The 17,185-nt window shown below is 42.8% G+C and overlaps 1 protein-coding gene across 1 annotated transcript in view; it reads right to left on the bottom strand.

Annotated features, from left to right (window-relative positions):
• Window positions 1-16,925, bottom strand: part of Sppl3 (signal peptide peptidase like 3) — a 78,811-nt gene extending 61,886 nt beyond the window's left edge. Inside the window, exon 1 of the mRNA XM_090320281.1 lies at window positions 16,639-16,925. Within this exon, the coding sequence (XP_090176407.1) occupies window positions 16,639-16,661 (23 nt within the window). The 5' untranslated portion in view covers window positions 16,662-16,925. The remainder of the gene's footprint in view (window positions 1-16,638) is intronic.
• Between the last annotated feature and the right edge of the window lie 260 nt (window positions 16,926-17,185).

The raw sequence follows: 17,185 nt of genomic DNA on the forward strand, positions 1-17,185 counted from the left end.
AAACCACTGCTTTTTCCCTATAAGCCCTTAATTAAATATAAGTAATTAAATATAACAAATAGAAAACCACAATGAAAGACCACTCTCAGCTCACTATAATTAAAACACAGACAAGGACAACTGTTGGTGAAGCAATAGAGAAATTAGAACCCTCCTAATGTCAGTGAGAAAGTAAAATGGGATAGTCATTTTGGAAAACAGTTCAGCAATTCCTCACATGTTAAAAACAGAAATTCTATGAGACAGCAATTTTACTCTGAAGTAATCACCCATGAGAATTTATGAAATCATGCACTCTCAGAAACATTCACATACAACAAATGTTCATAACAGCATTACACAAAATAACCAAAAGATGGAAACTACCCAAATATCTACCAAGCAATAAGTAGATTAAATATAACTTGGTATACTTATTCTTTTATTTTTTTTTCCAGTGCTGGGGCCTTTCCTTAAGGTTAGAGCTCTACCACTTGAGCCACAGCACCACTTCCAGCTTTTTCTATGTGGTACTGAGGAATCGAACCTGGGTCTTCGTGTATGCTAGGCAAGCACTCTACCACTGGGCCAAACTCCCACCCTAGGTATACACTTATGATGGTAAATTTTTACCCCATCCCAAAAAGAAAAAAAATGCAAAACAGGCCAGGCATGGCGAGCCACACTTGTAATCCCAGTGTGTATAAAGTTATGACAGAAGGATTAATTGGGAGTGCCAAGTTAAGACTGGTTTACACACATAGACACTCTCTCTCTCCCTCTCCCTCTCCCTCTCCCTCCACACACACACACACACACACACACACACACACACACACACACTATACATATGTACATATGTATATATGTTGTGGTGGGTCCCACTTACAATCCTAGTTACATGGGATTGAAGATTGGAAGGATTGCAGTTTAAAGCCATCCATCTTGGTCAACTTGGATACCATGGTGTGCACTTGTCATCCCAGCTATGACAAGGAAGTATAAAATAGAGAGAGTGTGGGTCCAAGATAATATAAGCAAAAAGTCAGATACTATCCCCAAAATAGGGTATGGAGGTATAATACAAGTGGTAGAGTACTGTACAGCAAGCATAAAGCCCTGAATTCAAACCCTAGTACCATCAAAACAAAAAGGAATGAAGCACTGATGTATACCAGGAGAATGGATAGACATTATGTTAAATGAAAGACAACAGACACAAAAGACCATATATGTTAAGACTCTCTTTGTACATAGTAGGCAAAGCCAAGACTGAAAGTAAAGTGGCTGCCAGGGGCTGGAGAGAAGGTGGAATGAGGATGAACTCCTAATACCTCTAAGTATTTGGGGGGAAGAAGAAAACACTCAGATTGACTGTGATAATGGCTGTATAATTCTGTTAACATACAAGCACTAAACAGTACAATTTAAGTGACTCAGTTGTTACAGTATATGAATTTTAAGTCAATGCTTACATGAAAGGGGCCTTCATAAAATCTACCCATGTGAAATGCTTTGCTCTAGAGCAGATGAAGCTGCCTATGAAAAAGAAAAGGGAACCTCAACTTCGTGACTACTCATCGATGTGATCCTGTAGTTCTCACTTTAAGGGGACTTGGCTTTGGTTTCAGCCATAAGACTTGCTCTGGCCAAAAGAATGAAGCACAAACAGCAATGTGCCAGTTTCCTAGGTTGTTTTCCATTTGCCCTCTGGTGCTCTTGCCACTGTCTGGGGTGGCTGGTGCCCATTCCTCCTGGGCTCAAAACAGAGGCCTTCCAAACAATTTATGGCTCTGAAGCAAGAAAGAAGCAAGAAGCAGAGGGACACCAGGCAATCTGTAGCTCCTTAAAAACAGCTACATTAAGCCACTGGTTTGGAAGGGGAGGGGGTAACATTATATGCAATAAGTCAACGGTGATAGCATTCTTATACTGTACTCAGAAAAGGTTTCATAAATTAAATGGTGATTACCAAAGAAGTTCAGCCCAATAACCTGAACAACACTACTTTCCCTTACTCAGCCTATGACAATGATATATTCCTCACTTGTTACTCTACACTGTGTGGATGGGTGGAAGGGAGAGGCCTACTACTTTCTAGGCAGGTGTTCTACTGCTGAACCATGCTCCCACCAGCCAACACAGAAATTCTTACCAATTATGTACATACACACTAAATGCTAATTCATTATCAACATGGAAAATCTAAATAAACACAAACTGGATGTTCAGATTATGTCTAGGGTCATTTGTGCCTGTTCTGTAGGATGACTCTGGTCTGGTTACCTATTCTCTAGAAACTGGCTTTATTTTCCATTTGATGTCTCTACTTGATGCTCTAGTGGAATTCTAATCTTTGCCTCTGCCTCCAGTCTAATTATGTCTGCTAATCATTGCTTTTCTTCTATTTGTTATTGCTTTTTCTCAAGTTCATTGATAACATTTAGCCTTTAAAACTTTGTATCCATAAATTACCAGCTTAATACATCATCCAGAGGCCTATAGTTTTTTTTCTTTTTTGTCATGGAGGAGGAACATGCAAAGCTTCAAAAACAAAAATAAGAATGGCATGGTGAGCCAGGCGTGATGGCTCACGCCTGTAATCCTAACTACTCAGGAGGGTGAGATCTGAGGATCAAGGTTCAAAGCCAGCCAGGGCACAAAAGGCCCTGAGACTCTTATCTCCAATTAACCTCTAGGAAATGGGAAGTGGGGCTCAAGAGTAGGTTTGTAGCCTTGAGCTGAAGAGCTCAAGGAGAGGACAGCGCCCAGGCCAAGTTCAAGCCCCATGACCCACGGGGAAAAAAAAAAAAAAAAAAGAGTGGCATGGTGGTACAACCCCATAATCCCAGCTACCAGGTTGACACTAATCTAAGCCAAAAAATAAAGTTGGCAAGAACGAAACTCAAAAAACAAACTCAGCAATATTGGATATATTTGAATTTGGTTATCTGAAATTGGATAGGGAACGGGGGAAAACAAGATGAGGGGTGGGGAAGGGGGGAAGGGAAATGGGGACCATGACATGTGAAAGGGTATCAATGTGTGGGAATTAATGCACCATTTATCTGGCAAATATCATGTAACCCTTCTATTAATTACAATAAAAAATATATTTTAAAGAAATGAAGACAAAAAAAATTAAAAAAACAAACTCAGCAGTAGAAAGTGCAGGGAGAGGACTACATCTCCTGTAAAAGGCAAACACAGGCTTAAAAGCATGAGAACCTATCAAAAAAGAAAAAAAGAAAAAGAAGAACAGGCAAAAGGGGCGGGGCTTGGCTCAAGTAGTAGAGCATTTGTCTAGCATGCCTAAGACCGTGAATTCAAACCCCAGTACTCCCTCAAATACTGCCAAGAAAATAGTCTCCTACTCCTCCAATTTTTTGATGCTTATTTCAGATGCTGTTGTTACTTACTTCTGACCTAAGATCGAGGCACTGCTACATCTATTAAATTTAAAATATGCACATATCAAACCAAGATATTTTAAATTCCTCTTTTTGAATACTAATTCAACAAGAGACAAGAAATTACTGAAAAGGAACAGGAACATTAGAAGCAGGAAAAAAGATGATAACAAGTTTCTATTATTAAAAAAAAAAGTGTGTGTGATACGAGTATCAGGACTTAAATGTTGAGTTTGTTTACCACAGCTTCTATCAACTGAATCATGCATGCCTTCAGCCAGGGATATTGCTGGTTAATTGGAAAGAGTCTTGGTCTTTCTGCCCAGGCTAGGTTTGAATCTCTAAGTCTCAGTCTCCTGTGTAGTTAGGATAGAAGGTGTGAGCAACCAGCACCCGGCTATAAAGATAATATATAGCTTTAAATACAAGCAATGTGATTTTCTGAACCAGAGGCCAACAAAGTAGAAATATTAAATAGCTTTAAAGCTACTTTCCAGCTTGTTTCACATATCTCACAGAAAGTTTCCTATGAAATGCTTTTTTTTAAGGGAGTGAGTTTCAGGATTTTATCTGTCAAAATTATCAAACATTTTAAAATACTTTTTTAATCATTTTTGGGGAGGTCAGTTGTGGGGCTTGAACTCAGGGCCTCGGTATTTTCCCTGAGCCTCTTTGTACTCAAGGCTAGTGGCTAGTGCTCTACCACTTGAGCCCACTGCACCACTCCTGCTTTTTGAGTGATTAACTGGAAGAGTCTCACGGGGACTTTACTGCCTCAGATCCTGAGTAACTAGGATTACAGGCATGAGCCACCAGTATCCAGTGTTTATCATTATTTTTAAGGAGCAGTACAACAGGAATACAGTTTCATAAGGCAGGTTATGAGAACAATGCTTCTTGGGCATTTTCACCCCTTCTTTCACATTCCTCCACACCCCCCTGCTCCCATCCCTACCCACAAGTTACGCAGTTCGGAAGGAAGGAAGGAAGGAAGGAAGGAAGGAAGGAAGGAGGAGGGGAGGGGAGGGGAAGCGAGGGGAGGGGAGGGGAAGCGAGGGGAGAGGGAGAGAAAGAAAAAAGAAATCCAGTTAGCAATGGAAATAATAACAGACTAAATGTAATTAAACTGCTAAATATAATTTTTAAAAATCCAATGTAAATATGCAAATGTAAACATGCATCTAAAATTCATACCAAGGAAGGCTGAAACTGTAAGTAAAACTTGTACATGCATTTACATTTATATAGATATTTGAAATATTTAGAGGCTACCAATTCATTAACTCAAAGAAAGAACAAAATGAGATACTTGTATAATATACATAACACAGAAGAGGCAGTGTTTGTTTGAAAGAGCAGTAAAATGCTAGGTTAAGTATTACTCATTTTTTTTCTATGTGCCCTGACATTGTATTTTAGGGAGACATTTTATTCTATAACTCAAGATTTAATCAATTTCACCTCTAAAACATTTTTCCATTTAAATAAATCTGAGAAAGTAGAGATATGGCTTAAGTGGTAGTGCCAATCCTGAGTAAAAATGTCCAGTGAGAACGCAAGTCCTTGAGTTTATAAACAAATAATCTTGAGCACCTAGTACGTGTAGGTCCTTCTACCATAAAATTAATAGGCTTGCTCCTACCCTTAACTAAGTTTACTGTCACGTTGGAAGATAGACGTTTTAATTTAATAGAAGGTCAGAAAATCTTAAATCAGCCTCTATGATGGGAACAGATAAAAGGGCTAATTAAATTTCTCCCTTGGCAATTTGAGGGTCCTGGAACAAGAGGACAATTAAAGCTAAAAGACAGGTAGGACTTACATGGAGATTTGGAAGAAAGACTAACCATCTTAAATTATTGGGGAAGACAGCTGTTACTATGGCTCAAGTAACCATTTTGGGGGGGAGGGGCAGGGAGGCAATTCTGGAGCCTGGGCACATTCCCTGAGCTGCTTTTGCTCAAGGCTAGCAAGCTGCTACTTGAGCCACAATGCCACTTCTGGCTTTTTCTCTTTATGTGATACCGAGGAATCAAACCTAGGGCTTCATGCATGCTAGGCAAGCACCCTACAACTAAAGCAACATTCCTAGCCCTCAAATAAATAGATAGATAGATAGATATTTTTTTTTTTTTTTGCCAGTCCTGGGCTTCAGCTCAGGTCCTGAGCACTGTCCTTGGACTTCCTCAAGGCTAGAGCTCTACCACTTGAGCCTCAGCACCACTTCCAGCTTTTTTTTTTTCTATGTATGTGGTACCGAGGAATCGAACCCGGGTCTTTGGGCATGCAAGGCAAGCACTCTACCACTAGGCCAAACTCCCGGCGCCATCAAATAAATATTTTAAAGAAAGCAGGACTGCAAAGCTGGCTATCTGGCTCATGCTTGTAATCCTTGCTATTCAGGAGGCTTGAGATCTGAGGACGGTGGTTTGAAGTCAAACTCCTCAGGAAAAATAAAAAACACAAGTGGCACTGTGGCTCAAGTGGTAGAGCGCTAGCCTTGGGCACAAAGAGGTTCAGAGACAGACAGTGCCCAAGCCCCAAGTTCAAGCACTAGGATCAACAGAGAAAGAAAGAAAGAAAAAGGGGGGGGGGGAGCAAGACTACAGGGCTGTATTGAATAAAAAGTCAGACTTAAGAGTGGTTGAACTTCATACTCAGGCATTAAAAAAAGAAACCAGAACATCTAAACATAATACAACCAGAATCAGTGACCAAAAAAAACCCCCAAAAACCCCTAGCTGGGCATTGTGGATCATGCCTGTAATCCTAGCTACCCAGGAGGCTGATCTAAAGATTGTGGTTTGAAGCCAGCCTAGGCAAGAAAAATCTTGAGACTCATTTTCAGTTAATCACCAAAAAGCTGTCAGTGGAGCTGTGGCTCAAGTGGTAGAACACCAGCCTTGAGCAAAAGGCCCAGGGATAATGCCCCGATTCTGAGTTCAAGCCCAGGACCATGTACATGTCACCCTCACACACTCATCCACAACGCACATGCACACCACAGAGGACCAAAAGAAATAAAGAGCCCGTGGCTCACTCCTGCAATTCTACTCAGGAGGGTGAAGATCGGAAGATAATGGTTTAAAGCCAGGTGGAGCAAGAAAGTCCATGAGACAATCACCTCCAATTAATTACCAAAGAAGCTATAAAGGTCTTTTGGTTTTGGTTTTTAAATAAGGAAGTTGTATATTTGAAGGCATGGAGAAGAAACTGATTTTGCAAAGAGTTTTTTTAACTATAGCTTAAATTTAGAGATGTTCATCCTTAATTATTGTGGCTGTTTCAAAGTTGTGAACTTAACTGGGATGTGGTGGCTCACGCCTGTAATCCTAGCTACTCAGGAGGCTGAGATCTGAGGATTGTGATTCAAAGCCAGCCCAGGCACTAAGGTCTGTGAGACTCTTATTTCCAATTAACCACTAGAAAACAGGATTAGTGGGGCCAGGAGTTTGGCCTAGTGGTAGAGTGTGGTTGCCCTAGCATGCTCTTAAGACCCTGATTTGAGTCCTCCGTACCACACACATTGAAAAGGCCAGAAAAGTGTAGCTGTGGCTCAAATGAGAGTGCTGGCCTTGAGCAAAATAGCTCAGAGACAGCACCCAGACCCTGAGTTCAAACCCCAAGACCAGCACAAAAAAAAAGAAAAAGAAAAAACAAAGACTAATACACACTAAATATCTCCCACTAAGTTCATAACTTTTTGTCTATCGCAGGGCTTGAACCCTGAGCCTGGGCTTGTCCCTGAGCTGATATTCAGCTCAAGGCTACCACCATACCCCTTGAGCCACAGCATTAATTTTTTTTTTCCTCAGTCCTGAGCTTGAACTCAGGGCCTGGGCACTGTCCTTGGACACTTTTTGCTCAAGGCTCTGCCACTTGAGCCATAGCACCACTTCTGGCTTTTTCAATGTGGGTGGTACGGAGGACTCAAATCAGGGTCTTAAGAGCATGCTAGGGCAACCACACTCTACCACTAGGCCAAACTCCTGGCCCCGCTAATCCTGTTTTCTAGTGGTTAATTGGAAATAAGAGTCTCCCAGACCTTAGTCCTGGGCTGGCTTTGAATCACAATCCTCAGATCTCAGCCTCCTGAGTAGCTAGGATTACAGGCGTGAGCCACCGCATCCCACCAGCTTAAAGTTCACAACTTTGAAACAGCCACAATAATTGAGGATGAACATCTCTAAATTTAAGCTACAGTTTTTTTTAAAAAAAATCTCTTTCCAGGATCAATTTCTTCTTCATGCCTTCAAACATACAACTTCCTTATTTAAAAACCAAAAACAAAAGACCTTTATAGATTCTGCTGCCTATACAAGTACCCAGTTTCCCTGTGATCTATCTTCCCAAACAAATGGTCAGCACCCAAAGGAGACCTTTATGTCTTCATTACCCATCCTAATTTGACTTTCATCTTTACTACTCTGATCTTTATTAGTGCACTTTCAATAATGACTTCCTTTACAAATTCAGTAGCCTGGTTTTTCTTTCAGCTGCAGCTGAAAACCTGCAGCTTTTAACACTCTTGCCCCTAGAACATCTTTTGTGCTTTTGATTTTCTTGAGCCCCCTACACTTTCCTAATTAACTTATCTCTGACTGAACTGTTAAGTCCTTCTCACTCCATTCTCAATTTGACTTTCCCAAGCTTCCCCAGTAGTGCTTCCTTCTTTGTCCTCTCAGTAACTGACCTTATCTGTAATCTTCAACTAACTTTTGCTAGCCAGGTAGCATTTCTAAAAACTGTCTGCACTAATTGAAAAGCAAAGGTAAAGTAGAATGTGTTCTTTATAACTAATGCTTACTGACAGTATTACTCCAAGTATTTCTAAAAATGAGTATACATGCCTAAAAGCTTATAACATCAGAGAAGAACTGTAGGTATAAGCAGAATATTTCTTTTTAAGTACATGCTATAAGCAGGTGCTGATGGCTCACACCTGTAATCCTAGCTTCTCTGAGATCTGAAGATCATGGTTCAAAGCAAGCAGGAAAGCCTGTGAGATGCTGATCTCCAATTAACCACCAAAAGGCCAAAGTGGAACTGTTACTCAAGTGGCAGAACACTAGCTTTGGGCATAAAAACTCTGGGACAGCACCAAGACCAAGGACAGCATAAAAATAAAGACATAAATAAAAGTATAGGCCAGTGGCTCACACCTGTAATCCTAGCTACTCAGGAGGCTGAGATCTGAGGAACACAGCTTAAAGCCAGGCTAGGAAAGAAAGTCCACAGGACTCTTATCTCCAATTAATCAGCAAAAAGCCACAAATGGAGCTGTGGCTCAAGTGATAGAACTTGGGCCTTGAGGTTAAGCCTCAGTACTGGGGAACAAGCACACACACATATGCATATGTACATATTCAAGTTTAGGCTGTCAGACAAGGTCTACAGATTTAGTCACGTTTTGAAGGTCAATCTAGACAATGCTCGAAAAAATTAAGACACAATAAAACAAGGTCAGGCACTGTACTTAGGTAAGGCCATGGGTATAACCAGGTTGAAGAAACAATGAAAACCTTCACTGAGCATGTCCTATTTAGGTTAAGAGTGAAGCCCAGACTGGAAGAAGGGAAGTGGGTGTGCCTGTCTCTCACAGACTAGACGGAATAAGGAAGCAGATAAGAAATTGCCACATATATCCTTTCTTCAGGCATGTTAAAAGGATGGAAAACTTTCCTGTGCCACTACAAAGTAATCTAGGGTAAGATTTATCCACACCACTATTCTTTGAGTAAACTGGAAACTATCTTCAAAAAACAAAAACAGAACTATCACATTAAAAAAAACCAAAAACCTATGATTTTCCTTGCTTTTCTTCAATGTGATGGATTTTGAAACTTGTAACTAAAAGATGTTGACCTTGTGGACCATTCAAAGACAATAATAATTAAAACTTGCAAACTATTCTTTTTCTTTGAACATGGCATTTTTAACTAAATGGACATCTCCAAAGTTTAAATGCAGGTTGGACTTTCCTATAATGAGACATCACCTATAACCTAATGAAACTTAACAAATAACGTAGAAAGTAAATAGCTTGCCTATATTGAGCACTTAACAAAAATTACAGAGCACTTCTACAAGCATTACCTCACTGGCCCCTCCAACATGCTACAGAAGACAAGAACAGCATCCGAAGTAAAACAAAAACACTAAGACTAAGAAAAGGCTAGACCAGTTAACCAGAGGAGAAATTGCTCTCAAACTAGAAATTTCCTGATCCTACACAGAACCAGAATTGAAGTAATCCACAGCCCATGATTCCAAATGTCAATTTAAGGATTGCTTTCTGGGTGATCATGTCTATTCATTATAATGTACAATCTAAAAACAACTAGGACACACTTTTAGAACACATTAAAAATTAATAAATAAACAAACAGCCCTTTACTGTGTCTTCAATACTAGAAGAGAGATGATTAAATTTTTTCCTACCAGCTTTGGCTAAACCCTGTAAATCAAGAACTGGAATTTTTTTTTTTTTATAAGATCTCTTGTTTGGCTAATTCAAACTGGTTTAATAGTTTTGGCTGGTCAGGCCTGGCGCTTGAACTCAAGGTTGCCCTTGAGCTAGTGTTTGTGCTAAAGGTTAGAGTTCTACCACTTGAACCACAGTGTCACTTGTTTTTTTCTTAGTAGTTTATTGGAAATAAGAGTCTCAGATTTTCCTGCCCAGACAGGCTTCCAACCTGGACGATTCTCAGATCTCAATCTCCTGAGTAGCTAGGATTACAGGTGTGAGCTAATGGTGCCCAGCTAGTCAAATACTTTTAAAAAACTACAAACTTTTTTTTTTAAACCGGTTGTGGGGTGTGAACTCAGGGCTTGAGCTTTCTCAAGGTTAGCACTCTACCACTTTGAGCCACAGCACCACTTCCGGCTTTTTCTGTGTTTGTAGTACTAAGGAATCCAATCCAGGGCTTTGTGCATGCTAGGCAAGTACTTTACCACTAGGCCATGCTCCTGGCCCACAAACTTTAACTTTTATTATAGGTGTTCAATCAAATTTTTTCTGGGGTAGGAAAGGGGGTAGTTAGTCCTAGGCTTGAACTCAGGGCCTGGGTAAGGTCCCTTAATTTTTTCCTGGTGGTTAACTGGCGATAAGAGTCTCACAAACTTTCCTACCTGAGCTGGATTTGAACTGTGATCCTCAGATCTCAGCCTCATGAATAGCTAGGATAACAGGCATGACCCATCCGTGTCTGGTTTCAATCTAATCTTACATTAACTAAACGGGACATTTTAAATCATAGACTTAGTGATCATTAAAACAAAAACTGGAGGTAACAATTTGAATTATCACACAAACAAACTAGATTTTTCACATGTAACTGAGTTTGGTCATCTGGAGTACCTTTAAACACCTCGAAGGTTAGAATTTTAGAAGATGAACCTATGCCACTGAAAATTTGAAACATGCCACCAAAACTCAAATTTTAACCACTTCTTATTTACACATTTAACACATAAAGCCAATATTTTAACTTCTAAGGAGGTACCATTAAACTCTACTAACATCAAAAAATAGATTATAGGCCGGGAGCGTGGCCTAGTGATAGCATGCTTGCCTAGCATGCACAAAACCCTGGGTTCGATTCCTGAACAACACACACAAAAAAAGTCACAAGTGGCATTATGGCTCAAGTGATGGCAGAGAGTTAACCTTGAGTAAAAAGTGTTCAAGGACATTGCCCAAGCCCTGAGTTCGAGCCCCAGAACTGGCAAAAAAAAAAAATAGATTATACAATCCTACAAATGTAATTACATTTTACTTTGGGGGGTAGGCTGCAAATGTCAACAATACTCAATTAAAGATGTCAATAAAGATGTCAACAGTACTCAAAGAAAACAGCACTCCATCACTTCTCAAAACATTCCATGATTTTTTTCATGTGATGGTTTGATGAAACAAGGCTAAAAATACTAAAAACTCGCCCAGTGCTAGTGGCTCACAGCTGTAATACTAACTACTTAGGAGGCTGAGATTTGAGGATCACTGTTGGAAGCAGCTAGGTAAGAAAAGTCCAAAAGACAATTAACCACCAAAAAGTTGGCTGAACTGGTAGAGCGCTAGATAGCTAGCCATAAATATGAAAGCCCAATGCTTAGGCCTTGACTTCAAGCCCTAGGAATAGGGCACAGGGCATACACACATACACACACACACACACACACACACACACGTACATATACAGACATACTCACAATGCTGAAAACTAGTGTTAATATTAATTAAATTAATATTATTTATCAGGCATAATCATTCATTTGTTCTGTCAAACTATACCAACCACCTATTATAATGCTCCACATGGGAGAAAAATACCAGAACAGAAAGAGTCTTGCCCCTGTGTAACTCATTTCGTTTATTATATTAAAATAAAATGCAGGGGGCAATAATGCTTGAAAAGAAATATACTCACTACCTTACGTATGTAACTGTAAACCCTCTGTATATCATCTTGACAATAAAATTAAATTTAAAAAATGCAGGACTGGAATTTGGCCTAGTGGTAAAGTGCTTGCATGCACAAAGACGTGGGTTGGATTCTTTGGTACCACATACATAGAAAAAAGCCAGAAATGGTGCTGAGGCTCAAGTGGTATAGCTCTAGCCTTGAGAAAGTCCAAGGAAAGTGTTCAGGCCCTGAGCTCAAGCCCAGGACTGGCAATAATAATAATAGTAAAATACAATTATATAGTCTATACATGTTCTTGTAACTCAGTAGCACTTGTCATCACTAAAGCAAATGATCATACAGAAATTTGATATACATCAACATCATAAATTTAAATTCATAGTACTACTTGGTAATTATGGAATGGTAAGTTTACAAACTCCCTTTCTTCCCCCCTAAAGTATTCATAATAAACACTAAGAAAAATGATTTAAATACAAATTCATGGTGTTAGCTTTGACTAATTTTGGTTTAAATCACGCATCACCCAAACAACATTATCATAGCACTTTAACTATAGGCATAACATGTTTTTAAGATAATAAGCAAATCTTCTCAAGTCTATAATCCTAAACATATGTTTTCAACTAGTTTCTGAAAAACTTCCAGCAGCTACAATTGTGAATGATCATGTCAGGTACAATGATACAGAGCAATAATCCTAAATTAGAACTGATTTCCATTAGTTTAGCAGTTCTGTATTCTCAAATTCAGCACTACTTGCAAATACCTGTTGTAATAAAGTCCACTACCACAATAGAATACAACCCTAAAATCAGATCTTAAGAGAGGTAACAAAGGCATCATCATTCATTTGTTCAGCCAACTTTTACCAACCATCTATTATAATGCCAGACACTGGAGAACAGAAAGAGTCTTGCCCCTGTGTAACTCATTGGGTCTTGCCCAATTTTATTATCTGTCATCTGTCAAAGACATACACAAGCCCAGGCCTTAAAAAATGGCACTAAGAAATTTGGATTTTAGTCCAGCTGTAGCAAAAAGCCATTACCATCATACTATCAGAGTTTGACTTAGAAAATGACCACTGTCACCAAGTGCTGGTGGCTCACGCCTGTAATCCTAGCTACTTAGGAGGCTGAGATCTGAGATCAGGGTTCAAAGCCAGCCCGGGTACAAAAGTCCATGAGACTCCAATTAACCACCAGAAAACCAAAAGTGGTGCTGTGGCTCAAATGGTAGAGCACTAGCCTTGAGCTGAAGAGCTCTGGGACAACGCCCAGGCCCAGAGTTCAAGGCCCACAACTGACAAAAAAAAATAAAAAGGATCCAGATCCAAGATAGTCCAGGCAAAAAGAGATTCTTTGAAAAATGATGAAAACGGCAAGGTCTGGAAACCCACACAGTTTAAGTGGTAGAGTGCCTACTTAGCAAGCATAAAACCTGAGTTCAAACTGCAGTACTACCAGTGTACAAATGTTATCACCAACTCTGTGTTTAAAAAGGAACGCACAGCCTCAGATGAAAGACATAATCTTTAAAACAGAAGGTGTGAGACAAAAGGAGGATACAATTCAAGGCCAGCCCAGGCAGAGAAGTTCCTAAGATCTCTTTCCGTCCACAGCCAGATGCGATGGTGCATGCCTGTCATCCCAAGCATATGTGGAGGCTGAGTCTAGGAGGAGAAGGGCTCCAGGTCAGTCAGAGAAGACTCTGTCTCTAATAAAGGAGGCTGAATGCAGTGGTGAATGCTGTAATGCCAGCAACATGGAAGTCCCACAGTAGGCAAATCTCAGCTCATATACAAGCCCTGACTAGAATCAAGAATCTATCCTAAAAATAACCTATGGAGGGCGGGGAGTTTGGCCTAGTGGTAGAGTGCTTGCCTAGCATGCACGAATACCTACCTGGGTTCAATTCCTCGGTACCACATACATAGAAAAAAGATGGAAATGGTGCTGAGGCTCAAGTGGTAGAGCTTTAGCCTTGAGAAAGTCCAAGGACAGTGCTCAGGCCCTGAACCCAAGCCCAAGATTGGCCAAAAATAAATAAATAAATAAATAAATAAATAACCTATGGAAAACAGCGCTGGGGAGGGGGGGGGGAAGATTCTGGTGTTACTACTATCAGTAGTTTTTATTTGAAATTTTATTAAGGACTACCAACTATTTTATCAGTAGTTTTTATCTGAAATTGTACTAAGGAATAGCATTACTCATAGTCAACACCAGAAAACCAAATTATCAAAAATGTTCTTTTAATAGGTACATGGGCTAGACAGAAAGTCTTTGTTTCTGTAACTGGTCCTTATACTTAGCATCTCAACAAAACGTGAATCATTCTGAAAATTTACTAGCATGCACTCAAAGTCTATGTGCAAGAAAAAGCGCTGTGCCCAGGAGGACAAAGGTGTTACACAAAGTTGTTACATCAAGGAGTTTGATGAAACTTTTATTTACACTTTAAAAATTTTAAAGAGAGAGAGAGAGAGAGAGAGAGAGAGAGAGAGAGAGAGAGAGAGAGAGAGAGAGAGAGAGAGAGAGAGAGACACAGAGAGAGACAGAGCGCGCGCGGTAGCACGCGAGCAGGCGAGCCAGGCTTGCTAGGCAGGACTCTACAACTAGAATCATGCCCCCAATCCTTTTCTCTTTTTTGGGGGGGAGGGCAGTCCTGGGGCTTGAAGTCAGGGTCTGAGCACTGTTCTTGGGCATTCCTCAAGGCTAGTGCTCTACCACTTGAGCCACAGCACCACTTATAGCTTTTTCTGTGAATGTGGTATTGAGGAATCGAACCCGGGTCTTCGTGCATGCTAGGCAAGCACTCTACCACTAGGCCATGCTCCCAGCCCCCCCTTTTGCTTTTTTAGTTACCTTTTTAAAATTTTTCCCTGAGGGTAGATTGGGTCATAATACTGACAAAACCTAGGCCTTGCCTCTTGGGTAGCTTGCATACTTGTTTCTTGCTAACTTTTCCCCCAAGCCGGCTCAGAACCAAGATCCTTCTGCGTCTACCTCCAGTAAATCTGGAATTATACAGATGTGCTGTCCCACTCAACCACTGGGTCATGGGACTTGGAACTCTGGGCCTGGGCGATACTCCTGGGCTCTTTAGCTCAAGGCCAATGCTCTACCATTTGAGCCACAGTGCCACTTCTGATTTTCTAGTAATTAACTGGAAATGAGTCTCATCGACTTTTGTGCCTGGGCTGACTTTGAACCATGATCCTCAAAGCTCAACCTCCTGAGTAGCTAGGATTACAGGTGTGAGCCACCAGCAACTGGCTTCCCCCCATTCTTGACCTACTTTTTCAAGGCCCTCGATAGAGGATGGTAGCAACAGCAAAGTGAGGATTCAGCTGGGTGTCCTCACAGAGGGCTCTATGGGAATTACCCAAGGGGAACAGGTTCGCCATTGAGAAGCTATTCAAAACCATCACGTTTACCTTAGTTTATCCTTTTAAAACACATGTTGCAGTCACAACTGCTATTTTTTATTTGAGACTGTGTAGACATCACTGAAGTTCCCTTGTGACTTAATCTTCCATCAACATCCCTCTTTTTCCTAGCCAAGACACAATGAATTCTTGTCTTATAACCATTCTTCATTTTCAGATATCACCAATTTCCTTTATGTTTCCCTATGATAAACATGAGTTTAATTTTGCCACTTCACAGTAAAATACAACACTCCGGTTTGCCAAGTACTGGTAAAGAAAGGTAGTCGTTTCACCTTTCAACCTGTGATAAAGGTAATCCTCTTATTTTACAGATAAGGGGGAAAGAATGAAGAACTCACTATCCTGTCCAGTTATAAAGCAAAGTCAGTCCAGTCAGGGTCCAGTGAAGGGGCTGGATTTCCAAACCAGCTCTTCCAAATTCAAACGCCATGACTCTTCCATTCAGTGATGCTGTTTTCGAAGAAGGGAAAGTCTACAGTTGTGTTCTAAACCACATGTGCTTCAAAGAATGAACCATTTTCAAATCACCACTCCAGCTTGCAACCAGATTTCCCCCACACTGCCATCTCCTATTACTTCTTCTGTCCACGTTCTTCTACTACCTTTGTCCTTCTGGCCCCGCAGCAAGCGGGCATCTTTGCATCCCTCTTTCCTCACCACCGGACTCTTCCTTCAGAGACATACGTTGTCATCACACGAACGGCAAGTATGCACTCCGGTCCTACTCAATAACTTCACAAGTCCCACAGAAGACCCAACTGGCAGATCCTCCACCTCGGTAACTGGCCCAGGGGCACCCAGCCACTTCGATTCTTCGCAACAGAGTAGACACACCTCTGCCATGCCTTCCTCCTCCAGAACGAGGAGATCCAGGGAGGCTCCCCTGCCTGGCTCCTGGGCCTCTGCCCACCTTGCCAGCTCTGCTTTAGCTCCCCATCCTGGAGCTGAGCAGCACCCCCCAAGGGGGAAGGGGGGAAACAGTGCCTCCACTCACTCTCTCCCTCCCTCTCCCTCCACTTACGAGTTCTGCCTCGGATCACCTGTTCTCACCAGCCCTTCCAGCCCGGCGGTGACCCACCTTTGCCCTGGTCCTCCTCTCTCCACCCTTCCGATTCCTCCAGCCCCAGGAGTCACCCCCACAAGTCAGTTCCGGGGTGCTCGTCAGAGTCAACTTTCCATCCACAGGGAATCCCACTCTCGGGGGGGGGGGGGGTCAAGCTCCCCTTCCTCCTCCATCACCCGCTCCGCCCGTGGCTGGATGACATCCGCCACCTCCATCCCCCTTCCCTCTCCGGACGCGGGTCCCTCCGCTGGGGGTCCCTCGGCCGCCCCCGCCCGCCGCGGCCTCCCGGGGCTCCGCACTCACCACGAGTAGGTCTGCTCCGCCATGGCGCTGCCTCCCGGGGGCCCCGCGGCAGGCTGGGGCCGGGCCCCGCGGCGGCGGCGGCGGCGGCGGGCTCGCTCAGGCCGAGGAGCGGAAGGCGCGGCCGGGGCCCGGCGCTCGCTGGCTCGCTGGCTCGCTGGCTGGCACTGCGGGCGGAACGAGGCGAGGCCGGGCTCCGAGGCGAGGCCGGGCTCCGAGGCGGCCCCGCTCCCTGGGCCCCGGGGCGGGGCGGGCTCCGCTCTCGGGCCTCCCTCACCCGCGGCGGCGGCGGCGGCTCCGCTGCGGCTCTAAACCCAACATGGCGGCGGCGGCGGCGGCGCGGAGAACAAGGGGGCCCCGGGGCGGGCGAACGGCAAGACGGGCCCGCGCTCAGGGCGCGCCGGGCCGCGGGAACGCCGAGCTCGGGCGGCGGCGGCGGCGGCCGGGGGACATGGCCGGCGGGCGCGGGCGGGGGCGGCGGCGGCGGCGGCGGCGGCGGCGGCGGGAGCGGAGGGGGGCGCTAGGCGGTGAGGCGAGGCCGCTCGGATCA

Source organism: Megascapheus bottae, chromosome 28, assembly GCF_031878675.1.
Source record: "Megascapheus bottae isolate mThoBot1 chromosome 28, mThoBot2.hap1, whole genome shotgun sequence".
Taxonomy (NCBI): Eukaryota; Metazoa; Chordata; class Mammalia; order Rodentia; family Geomyidae; genus Megascapheus; species Megascapheus bottae.